At 35.3% G+C, this 13,233-nt stretch overlaps 1 protein-coding gene across 1 annotated transcript; it reads left to right on the top strand.

The window, feature by feature from the left end:
- On the top strand, positions 5,280-6,093 carry LOC104787361. The gene is made up of 3 exons (XM_010512936.2): positions 5,280-5,373; positions 5,510-5,568; positions 5,713-6,093. Exons 1-3 carry the CDS (start codon positions 5,310-5,312, stop codon positions 5,980-5,982), a joined length of 393 nt encoding a protein of 130 aa, XP_010511238.1. The 5' UTR covers positions 5,280-5,309; the 3' UTR covers positions 5,983-6,093.

Here is a 13,233-nt window from a genome sequence, read left to right as displayed (position 1 = left end):
TGCTGAAACTGAGTAGACATTGTCTTGTTTGCTTCGGCTATTTGCTTAGACATGGCTTGGTTCAAAGCTTCCATAGCTTCTGGAGAAAGCTCCATTGTACCTGCAAATTAAAGAAGGAACTCGAAGTAAAATGTTCCTTGAATGAGAGAATCGAAAATAAACTCTAAGACTCGAATTTTTTTTTTTTAAAAAAAACAAGTGGCACACGACTAAAGACCTAATGTCGAGCAACACTACAAGAAAAATCGATCAATACCACACCCTATAACAACAAACTTCGAAATAATTAGACCCTACTGCAATCAAATTTCGAAAACAACACAGAAACTAACTCCTAACTCACAGAACTCGATCTAAACACCAAAGATCAACTAAACACACCCTAAAACTAAACAAACGAAAGAAATAAAAATAACACAAACGAGATTTAGGGTTTAGAATCGCTTAGCCTTTGGCACAGAGTTGGCTCTGATACCACATAATACGATCTCCCTAGGATAGAACTCCGATGAAAGGCTGAAGACAAGTGACTAGTGATGAGATTCGATGGTGATGGTGCTTGAACGATAATGTGGGTGGATATGGTGGTGATCGAGTGATAAAAGCTGAAACAACCCTTCCCGTTTTTTTTTTTTTTAATACCTTAATTTACTAGTGGTCCCATACCCACTAACATCCTATCAACAATCAACAATCGCGGATAATCAAATAGCAACTTCCATTAAACCAATAAAATTCCAACAATCCAAAACAATAACCAATACCATAATCCAATAAAGAAATAGCCAACAACTAACATCCTACAATGTTCCGTTGACTTAATCTAGCAACCTAACAATAGCTAGACCGCAATCAATCAAGCCTCTAGAACATCCCTTCCTCATCGCCTTGATTCCACGATCACACTTTGCCTTTACCTGCACCACAAACACATATTGCAATGCATGAGTATTTTATAAACACTCAGTAAGGCAATCCTCCCATCTACTGGGCTATACACACAAGCAATAGAGTAACCAATAACCACACACCACAATCAACACACAACGATCAACGAACCAGGACTCAGCATCGACCGATGCCAACATGCATCGACCGATGCCAACTGAGGAAGCATCGATCGACGCAGAAGCTGCATCGACCGATGCAAGTGCAACTTGCATCGACCAATACCCAGTCTGCATCGACCGACGCATGCTCGACGCAACACGAAAACCCTAAAGTTTATCGCGCCGTCCTCGCACTTGCATCGACCGACGCAAGCAATGCATCGATCGACGCAACGTCGAGCACCGTGATTTCCCCGAAGCTTCTCGCCGGATCTCGTTCCTACAACCACAGAAATTCATTCCCAAGCCACAAGAAAGCTTCCTAACGTCCTTAACTACGATCTAACACATCTAACAACACCAAACAAGCAAGTTAAAGGTTCCTCTAGCTTAGATAAGCCATGGTCATGCACTTACCTGTGCCAAGACGAATCTGAACAATAAACAAGCAAGAACAAGCCTCTAGGAAGCTCCTACAACGATCCCAGCTACAGATCTCTACAGGAACGCACCAAAACTCCAAGAAATCTCCAGAAACTCTCAAGAACTTTTCCTCTCTTTCGTTTTCTCTCAAAAACGGCCAAACAACACGAATGGAACAAAAAGTCGACTTAAGGGTTTTTCCCTAACCCAAAACGCAGCGTTTTACTTAAGTTAAAACGCACAGGAACAACCTTGCATCGACCGATGCACAACTTGCATCGACCGATGCAGAACCTAAACCGGGATTTTGGTTCACGGATGTTACAAAAGCAATGATGAGATGGTGAGGATTGTTTTGATGGTTATATGGTTTGAAACAAAAGTGAAGAGTTTATGAATCACAAAGTGTATAGAAACTCAGAAATCAAGAACGCATTCAAAAATTCAAATTGAGATAAAAAGTTTAACAATACTTGTTCAACATACTTCTTAGCTAAAGAACAAAGAGGCGTAGCTTTGGGGTTTTATAATTAACCCTAGGGCTCGACACTCCAAACAACAGGAAGTTCAAAATAAAACAACAAGACGTTTAAAGGAAATAAGAAAACAGCGAAACGTCTAGGTGACCTGTAGTAGTACAGAAGTCACCTGTATTAGTACAGAAGTACATTATTCCCCATTGGTAATGACTTCTAGATAACTCGACGTAGTGATCCATTTGGCTCATTAAAAACCATACTGAGAAAACCCATTGGGACAAAACTCAGCTATGGGAAAAAGAGTACAAACTTCACACCTAAGTTACCTAGTTATCATTACCGGGTGAAGTCTTCAAGGTGGATATGTTGAAGACTTGGATCCTCGGTAGACTGAATGACCCGTCAACTATGAGTGAATGAGCTTCCTTGGCCATCTCCTTAGCTCTTGAACGAGTGATCCTTCCCACCATCTCCGGTTTCTCTTCAGCCTCTGGCTCCGTGCTTGCCACGATCATATCAAGTGCCCACATCTCCTCGATCTAATTTGCGGTCTCAAATAAATCTACCCTCGTGACATGTAGTTCCTCCCTCTGCAATGTACCCTCAATTCCTCACGAAGCACCCTCATGGACCGCCACACCTCAGACTCCTGAGACTTCATCTCCTGACCCGTACACCAAGAGCCGACTGAATTCCGTATCCAAAAAATGACCCAACCAAAACACTACGTCAGCTGAAAGAACCACACCTCCATCTGATTCAGTGCCTCCCGAGGAATATACTTGCGGTTGAAATCCTCCATGAAGTCACTCCAAGTTATCTCCCTCTGCACTCTCCTCGCAGCCATCGACCTCTACCACACATGAGATCCATCTTCTAGGTAGTGAACTCCAAGGTTAACCCAGTACTCATCCGGAAACCTGAGGGACTGAAAGTTGCAATCCATCCACATCCTCCATGCATCAGCCACAGTAGACTCGATACCATAGAATGCAATCATACCGATCTTATGCATTTGTTCCAATATACAGATGTAATGAAACAGATCTCCATCGGCTGCTTGTTCCTCGCCACCAAAGGCGGCACAACCGGAGCCCGCACTGGAACATCTTCCAGAAATTGCTCCGTGAGATGCGTCTATAAGCCCGCAATGCGGTCATCTCAACCAGGGGCTCCACCTGCTGCGACCCCGCACTTGGAAGCCTATCACCACGGGCCAACCCGGCACCAACACCGCCCACACTGGCTCAAACTTCCCATCGACACCTCCACCGCCCAAACCCTCTGGTCCCTCCTGAAATGCATGCGACTCATCGACACCCTTAACCGTCACACTCTGATCCACATTTTTAGTGGCCAAAGGGTCTAGACCCCGTCCACGACCACGATGACGACCGCATCCCGCTTCAACAGCTCCTCTAACCATTTGCACTACCAAGAGCATACTAAGCAAAAAAATCCAGACCACACATAGAAACATACAACATACCATGGAACCTCATTGAAGGCTCGTCACATAATCAATCATAGCATGCAACCCACAACATCAACAACGCAAAGCACAATGAACCCAAACAGAAATGACCGACTCATTTTTTTTATAGAAAAATTAACTAGTGATCCCGTAATCACTATCAACCTAACAACAACCAATACAAACAACGAAAATACCATAAATTATCCAACAATAATCCAATAAACAAATAAACCAATTGTCAATAATCAACATAAAGATTAAACAATAACAACTCAAATAACCATCAATGTCATGAAGCAAATAAACAGCAACCTAATGTCATTCTAATGACCTGACTTTAGCAATCTAACAGAAATCAGACATCAATCAAACGAGCTACTAGAACATCCTCCTCTTCATCGCCTTGATTTCAAGATCACACTTTGCCTTTACCTGCACAACAACACAAAAGAGATGCATAAATATTTCCAAAAAAATTTACTGAGGCAATCCTCTCATCTACTTGGCTATAAACACAAGCGATAAGACAAACACAAACAATGCACAAAATAATTAAACCAGAAAATGTTGAACCACTAGTGTCGACCAACACCCTCGTTGCCACCCTCGACACTGAACTTTGAGGTCAACCGACACCCTCCTCGATACTCGCACACGTCACCGCCAAAACCCTAGCTGGTGTCGACCGACATCCTCGTAGCTCATCTCGAAGCCGCCACCTGGTATAGACCGACACCCTCTTGGTGTCGATCGACACCAACGCACTGGGCACTTTCAGTCAATCTCTCCTCGATGAAACTCGGGCCCCAATCGCTACCAACTCGTCCATAATGCCAACTCCGACCTCAACAGGCCACAAACACCACAACAAACACATACAAGCAAACACCCAATAAATCAATAAAAAAAAACACACATCTAATCACTTAAACAAGAGCATCAAGATCCAAGCCTTCCAGCAACCTCCAAATGTCACCAACGCTCATATCTCATTTCCAATGCTCAGAACATACGAAAACAGGCACAAAATCCATCTCTGGAATAAAAACGGCTAACCAGTAACCTCTAGGCATCGAGCTCCCTTTTATATCCGAGCCCTAGGTTTTGTCCATTTAACGAATCCAAACAAGAGAAATCAAAAGTAAGCCCGAATTTCTAGAAATCCATTATTTTTGGAATACCTACATTACTCTTATGGTTTGGTGAAAAATATCACAATAATTATCATATATGCCGATCTATTTTAAGGTGAATAGAAAAAATAATTATTAATCACAAATAAGTGCATTTTGGTGACATAGGTGGCCAAATCAAATCTTTTAAACCTCTGCGCAAACCAGAGTGTCACAGTCTTCATTTTTATAAGCATTTCTTTTTATAATAGAAGGTAACACATGCTTATATATTGAAAATAAAGGATCTTTTAAAAAAAAGTTTTGTCCATTAAAAAAGATCATTTACATATTGATAATAAATGATCTTTATTTAAAAAAGTTTATCCTTAAAAAAGTATCATTTATATATTGAAAATAAAGGATGTAAAGAAAGTATAAATGAACAATTTTTTTCAAAAAAGATCAGTTATTTTCAATTTCCCCAAAATAACTATTTACTACACATTTATTACAATTTAAAGTAAATCTTTTGATCAAAGATTTTACTTTTAGATAATTAACATATTTACAATTAGTCATCAAAATGTTAATTAGACAATGACCAATAGTGAATCATTAAGATGTAAACATGTCAATATTTTGATGACTAATGGCTTATGTACATATCTATCAATTTGCCAGCACATTTTTTTTACCAATGGATTAGTACAAACCTGTGTATATATATAGAGAAGCATGCATTACTCATCCATAAATTGAAAGAAATATGCTTCCAAAGATGAAACTAGTGGTTCTCATATCGTTTTTGCTCCTTCCATTGTGTACTTCAAGTAATTTGAAAATATTTTAAATCATCAAATTAGATAATTTTACATTTTTAATATCAAAGGTCTAGTTTGATTTTTACCGATATTATACATATTATGTAATACTATTGTTTTTATTGAATTCACGTTTTCTTTTCAGAGTTTGGTGATAGCTATGGAGATGGATTTCCTCACACAGTCCAATATTCAGTAAATATGGTAATTAATATAAAATAACCAAAATGCATATTTTTCAAAGATTTTTTTTCTCTCATTAGTAATCAATATTTTCATTCATTTCAAAATAGATTTGCATATGATAATTATTGTGAAACTTTTCACCAAACCAAAAAAGTAACGTAGGTTGAAGAAAGTATCCCAGAAATGATAGATTATCCAAAAAGAGGTGTAAATCCAAATAATGATCAGAAAAGAAATGGTTGGGGTCGTCCTGTGCGACCACCGCCATCGCCTATGAACTCTAAAAACCATAAAGTGCAACAACCGCCACCGCAGATGAATTCTAAGAATCATCATGTGCAACCATCGCCACCGAAAATGAACTTTAAGAATGATCAAACAATAAACGGTTGGGGTCGTCCTGTGCGACCTTCGCCACCGCAAATGGATTAAAAAATCATGATAAGAAAGCATATATTTAAAAGTATGATAACTATATGATATGTGTAACTGTCAAACTAATCAAATTAAGTAAATAAAATGGTATAATAAACTTGGTCAAAATTTCGGTCATTGTTTGAATCATTTTTTTTTGATAAAAATTTGTCTTAATACTTGATTTTTATTTTATTTTTAATTATCAAGATAATAAATTTATTGACTCAAAAAAATATAAATAGTTTACACTTTTAAAATTTTTCAAAATATTATAAACACTTAAACTTAAAAATAAAAAAATTATAAACATTTATAGGGTATGAATGGTGATGGCAGTCAGGGTGGGCAAATCCGTCAGCGAATTAGTCCGCTCTATTTTTAGGACGGACAATAAACCGTCAAAGACAAACTCTATTCTTTAGACCAGACCACTACAAATATACTTGATGAATCATAAATGAAAAGCGGTTTAATCTGCAGATAAATTTGTCCGTCCCGACCATCGTAACCATTCAACCCATAATTTATAAGAAGTTTAAGTATTATTTAATTTTAATTTTTAAAATTTAAACTCTATAAAACATTTAAGATAATAATAATATTTAAAATTTTATGAAGTTTCAAATATTATAACATTTAAACTTTATAAGAAGTTAAGATATTATAAACATTTCAATTTTTAAAAAAGTTACACAATATTAATAATTTATTTAGTCTTTTATGAAGTTTCAAATATTAAAAATATTTCAACTTTATAATAATTCTAATATTATAAGTATCTTTACTTTATAAGAAACAAAAATCTTATAATATGTTATATTGAATGGTTACAATCTTAATAAATATCATACTAACTCAATCTAATCCTTATAATATTAAATAATAAATAATAAAAATTAAGATGATATTGATAAAGAAAAAGTTTGTCATGTGGCGTAGCGCGGTTAAAATACTATGAGACAGAGTTATATGGCAGGATGGGTTTGGGTCGATATTAATATATATTTGAAGTATCATTAATTCGGTTCTGCAGATGTATAAAACAAATTTCATTATTTTGTTATCAATATTGATATTAGAGTAATAGACCTTTCTAATTAAGTTGACTAAATTAATCTTATGTAAAAAATAATTGTTCTGTGGTATCCCATGGGTTAAATCATAAAATTAACAATCAAATTATAATTATATAATTTTAAATATTAAACAAACAAATACAACTTAAAATTTTAAAAGTTTAGTTACAAATAACTTGTTCGGGGATGTACTGCGGGTCAAAATCTAGTAACATAAAAAAATTATGATACAAAATATGTAGGTTAGTGATTTGTGTTAGTATCATTGTTATATCCAAGAGAGAAATTCACAAACTTTAAACAAAATTTCTCTAAAATTATAAGATTAGATTATACGTATAGGTGAATATAGAGTTACATATCTTACCAAACAATCTGCATCACTAACCATACATGTAAAATACTAAATGCAAACCATTACATTTCTTCCATCTATTTGTTTTATTTTCTATTTCTCAAAAAAAAAATAAAAATAAAGTGTCCACCTGAACAACCAGATAACAAAAAACCAAAATTTCAAGATTTTATTTTTCAATAACAAAATTAAGGGCAAAAATTATTTCTTTCCCTCTTTTCTCTCCCAGGCACAAACATCGAGACAACCCTACCTGTTCAAGTCTCCGGCATCAGCGAAGCCCCGACTCACCGACGTCGAGAGATTTCTCATGTTGCTCCTCTCTGCTCAACGTCCTCTCCTTTTAGTTGCTCTTTCTTTGTTATATTTCTCAACCTAATATATCAATTCCAAATCAGGGCAAATCATCAATCCATGGGTGGAGCAGGCTTCCAACGAACCTCTCCGTCCTATTTATGTACAATTCGCGGATCTGAAGTGTACTATTCTACTCAGATTACGGTTTGGAATTTCGCATTCACCTTGGCATCAATGTTGACGGTGCACAACAAGAAAGTTTTCAGGGCCACAGTTTTCTTGTTTATTTGGACCTTCGCTTCAGCCTCACTCCATCATCAGAGCTCAACGCGGTGAATCTGTTTCTTTCAGAGATGTATGTTACATCGTAAATCTCGTTAAGTCCTCCATCCAGCCGCCGCACACTGAGCTTCCTGTGGCTACCAAGAGGAAACACAAAATTTTCCTTGGTGGACCTAATTTATGAAGTCAGCCCAATAACAATTTTTCACTCTCAGCCCATTTTGTGAAAACCAGGTTCGCTCACTTTGCTTCTCTGCCAAGAACTAGCTTGTATCTAGGTCTAGATCGTGATTATGATCTCTTAGGACAAAGACTCCTTTCAAAAAATAAACCGATTCGACTGCTAGGTTAGCTCAACCAGATAATTAGACCATTGGTATATGCTCTTTTTGTGATAATCACCTCTGCTCCCATGGTTCTGAACTTCCATTGCCATCAGCTTGACTACGATTATGGTAGACCCTTAGCCAATAGTCACCCTTTGTCAGTACTAGCTTGCGACTTCAGCCACCATCCAAGGACCATCAATCCTATCTGCATTGTTTTCCCTACATCACTAAATTTTAGAGGGATCCAAATAATTGTTTTTTTCTTAAAGGGATACAAATGTAAAATTTAGAGGATTAAAATGAATTTTTTTTAAATGAGTGTAAAAATGTAATTTTTGGAAGGTCAAATTAGAAGTGTAGTCTAAAATGAGGTAAAAATACAAAATTTGTAAGGGTCAAAATCAAAATGCAAAATTTGTAGAGGTCAAATTACAAAATTTAGAGGGGCATATTATAATTATAACAAAAATACACCAAAAAAACAAAAATTTAGTGAGGTCAACTGACCCCCATACTACCTTACTACATCTGCCCCTGCTAGAAACCATTACCAATCAACTGCCGGTTAAACTGAACTACAATTTGTATGTGTTCCGCCGACTACAAACTTTATGTGGAAGCCTTAATCTCCATAGCCATGGCTCTTATGCGAGAGAGGCTCCACTTGTTATCGTTGGCGCATCCTCCCACTAGCTTTTTTGGTGAGTTTATTTGCTCCTAACCACATGAAGTTTCAGGCTATGGTATTTGCACTACCTCAAGTAGCTTTGCTCGCACCGGCAAGATGCTTAGCCATGCCTGCATTATCAACATCCCCTAGTCTGTGTTGGGCAGGGAAAATCTCGTCTTCCATTGAGTTTCTCGTGGATGATTTATCAACACACCTTGATTTCTCATGTGTCATTGGCTTCTTTATTTGTGACTCAAAACTGTCTTGGATTAACTGTCGATTTTTGTATGGTATTGGGGAAAGACTTTATTTGTTTTTTTCTAAACTTTGGAGCTTCATCTCCTCCTCTTTGCACTTCAGTTTGTGGTATTGAAATCAAGTGTTTGGCAAAAAAAAAAAAAAAAAAAAAAAAAAAAAAAAAAAAAAAAAAAAAAAAAAAAAAAAAAAAAAAAAAAAAAAAAAAAAAAAAAAAAAAAAAAAAAAAAAAAAAAAAAAAAAAAAAAAAAAAAAAAAAAAAAAAAAAAAAAAAAAAAAAAAAAAAAAAAAAAAAAAAAAAAAAAAAAAAAAAAAAAAAAAAAAAAAAAAAAAAAAAAAAAAAAAAAAAAAAAAAAAAAAAAAAAAAAAAAAAAAAAAAAAAAAAAAAAAAAAAAAAAAAAAAAAAAAAAAAAAAAAAAAAAAAAAAAAAAAAAAAAAAAAAAAAAAAAAAAAAAAAAAAAAAAAAAAAAAAAAAAAAAAAAAAAAAAAAAAAAAAAAAAAAAAAAAAAAATTAAAGGCACATGAAATTTCATTATTATCATTTTTAATACCACTTAATAAAAAATTTAATAAACAGATGATAGAGAAAGATAACAAAATTGAACCATACCTAAAATTTCTATTTCTGGAGGCGGTTCTAAAAATAAAAGGACATTTGTTGCTTTTTTAATGGCTACAGCTAATAAAAGAAAATAAAATATATATACAATTAAAATAATACTTTTTCTTTAATTTTCTTTTTCAAGCATCAATGAAGCTGGTCTAACAACTAGAAAATTTTCATGTTTCGGTTTGCTATTATTGTGTTCGATTAATTGCGGGCCTGATATCAGCTCGTGGGGGAGTTGATCGTCGTTAGATTGCAAGGTTTAAAACAGTACAACTGTACAAGTATTATAGCTGAATATATATATTCATTATGTATTCTTTTTAATTGTCTTGAACTGAATCTCATGATCATGTTCGTATCCTCCAATAGATTTGTACTAATATATTATATAGATGATTTTCTCATATATATATATGAGTTGACAAAACAAAATAAAAGAAATTATCATTTCGAAATGGTTCCCGCAAATAAAAGAGAACAAAAAAAGATATATGTGAAAGTGTAATTTGTGCTGATAAAACTTACACGTCACAGATATTATAAATAAAGCCCTCATGGACCACAGATTATGGAAGGAGGCTAACAGCGATTCAAGGCTCCACGTAGAAGCAAGCAAAGAGAAAGAAAAGAATCATGTTTCCACTTAATGTGTGGGCTTGAATCAAACCACTTCATTTTACTGTTATATAAATGGATCATGGCTCAACAATCAAAGCGATGCTGGAATAGGGTGAACACTGCACAACGATTAAGGCAAATGTATTTTGAAGGAATCTTGATAACAAGATTTTCACCCAGAGTATCAATTCCCTATGCAGTTGTATTACAAAAGGTTATCAATCCAAATGGTTGTTATGCTAGCAGATGAGATATGATCAGAATTATGCAAGTCAAGCCAATCAATAATGGGGTTGATCTAACAATCCTAAAATAAATAAAAGAAATTAAATAAACAAGAACCACACGACCTAAGCACTCGATGCAAGCATTCAAGTTCAGGATCGGGTGGGGTGATCGAGCAAACAAAGAAAGTATGAACAACTCGAGGGCGTACACGAAGCTGGTGATCGAGTACCAGTTCGGGTATAGGGTCGAGTGATGAATAAAAATGTAAACTATCAAGATGCGAAAGCTCCTAAGGATGAGGTAATCGACTCCTAAGTGTTCTTGACCAGTATGAAAGTCCTACATGCCTCAAGCAAATATTCTTTAGATAATGAATCTCTAAAATCTTGTTAAAACACTCTCGTGATAGAAACAATCAACCTTGATCACTTCCCTACCCAACTCTCGTTGGTGAAACATGACCAAGCAGGCAATACAAACCGATTCATTATTGTTAATAAACTCCTTACACATCTAATCTCTTAGGCTAAGTGAGTAAATCTCTGGCATTGATTGATTCAAGCAGTTCATCTACATCTCTCGATGGTAAAACACCCTAGATCTATTCTCAACCTCTCGGTCTGTTGATAGCATTAAGAACACCAATCTAGAAAGGAATTTATAAAACATAAACAACCAAGCTAGGACATCCTAACCGATCAAGAACACCTAATTGTCTATCCCATCGCTAGAAACTTTGTTTCACTACTCAGATTTCATTTCAGAAAACATAAAAGTACAGATAAACGAAAATTGCATTGTATTGAAATATAAAAATAGAAGTGAAGAGTACATAGTAGAGATCTAAAAGGATAGCAAAAAGAAGTAAAATAAATCCTAACAAAATGGAAAAAGAGTTTCAGTCGCTCTAGATCTCTCTCAGAAGCTCTCGCTCTCTGGTTTGAGGGTCTGTGGCGTGCTAGAGCGAGAGGAAGAAGAGGGGGGTTCATATATGGAAACCCCTTTAACCTAGCTTCCCAGTCCTGCCCGAGGGTCTGCTCAATGATGTGCAAGAGGATGAGGTCGGGTTACTCCTCGGGTAGGTCTTCGGGTTGTTCTTCCTTCTCTTGAATCCTCCTCGATCGGGTTGGGGTTCGGACTGTTCTTCCTGCTCAATAGCTCCTTCGGGTACATGCTCGGATTTGACCTTGTTTCTCCCCATTTTAGGCTCTACAGCACCTGTTTTCATCCAAAATATGCAAATGCAAGAATGCAACACCCTAAATGGACTAATGTGAATTTCTACAATTAATGACCTAAAAATGCTAAGGTTAGGGTGTGAACAATGCAAAATATGGACAAAAAGGATGCTTAAAACATATAAATTAGAGAGTTATCAGACCCCCCAAACTTAAATCTTGCTATTACTCTAGCAAGGAAGTAGGAGGGTGTTGTTTAAAAATGGGGACTCATAACCTTTTTATGCTAAGCGAAGGATTCAAGCTATAGTTCTTAAAGATAGTATAATGGTGCTAAGATCAATCAACATGCTTACAAATATTTTTCTATGCTTATTACCATGCATGCATCGATCTAGTTCATCCTCCAACTAAAAGTAAAGACTTGTAATTCCAAAGAACAACTCTTTCACATTCATTTAAGTGTTTGGCGAATTCTTGCAAATGGAAAGTGAATCAAGCTCAATTGGTTTCAAGGATAAGGCTTTTTGGTAAGGTGGTTTCAAACAATAGCTTTGGGTGGTTTTCTCTCAAAAGAAGAAATGCAGGCAGTTGTGAAAACTATCTAAGATTGAGAACAATTATGGCATACAAAGCTTAACTCTTGATAATCTACCCTTTTCTCATTCACTTTCTTTTTATTTTTATCAAATCCCCTAGAATAAAACTACCCACATAATTTTAACTCTCTTCCTTTTTTTTTATAATCCCTAAGGTCTAAACTTTAAACATCTAGCCTTTTTTTTTTTTTTTTTTTTTTTTTTTTTTTTTTNTACTAAACTCCTAATAATATTCCTATATATTTGTTTTTCTTTTTTCTTTCTAGGAGACTATAGCAAGACCTTTTTCTCTTCTTTTACTTAGAGACTTAGAGCTAATTGAACTGAACTTTAGGAAATTTCTTCTTTAATTTCTCTTTTTATTCTTTAACCCTAACCCCAAATAATCATGCTAACCATCTATCTTTCAAAACTGATTCTATTAGCTAGTCCAAATGATTCTAACTTAGCTAAATCAAGAGCCAGTTCTTTGTCGTTCTCAATACTCTCAAGGTTTCACAACCTATAGCACAATGAAAATGCCTCACTCAACAATTCATAACAAGGTTTGAAAGAAAGGTTTGGGTTCATGGGTAGGGGAAAACAAATCGGGTTAAACGAAAAGATTGGTAAAAATGGAGTGCTAACCCGAGTTTAAAGTTACCATGAGCAAGTACTTAAATTCCAAAAGCAAGACAATTTAAGTTCAGGTTAAGTCCAATAATATAGAGATGATTCAATGTTCAAGCAAGTGGAGGAAGCATTCAAAAGACACAAGGTTCTAAACAAA

The sequence above is a fragment of the Camelina sativa genome, chromosome 5 (genome assembly GCF_000633955.1).
Source record: "Camelina sativa cultivar DH55 chromosome 5, Cs, whole genome shotgun sequence".
Lineage (NCBI taxonomy): Eukaryota > Viridiplantae > Streptophyta > Magnoliopsida > Brassicales > Brassicaceae > Camelina > Camelina sativa.
Note: the sequence above shows the minus strand (reverse complement) of the source record. Positions and strands in the feature narration are given on the sequence as shown.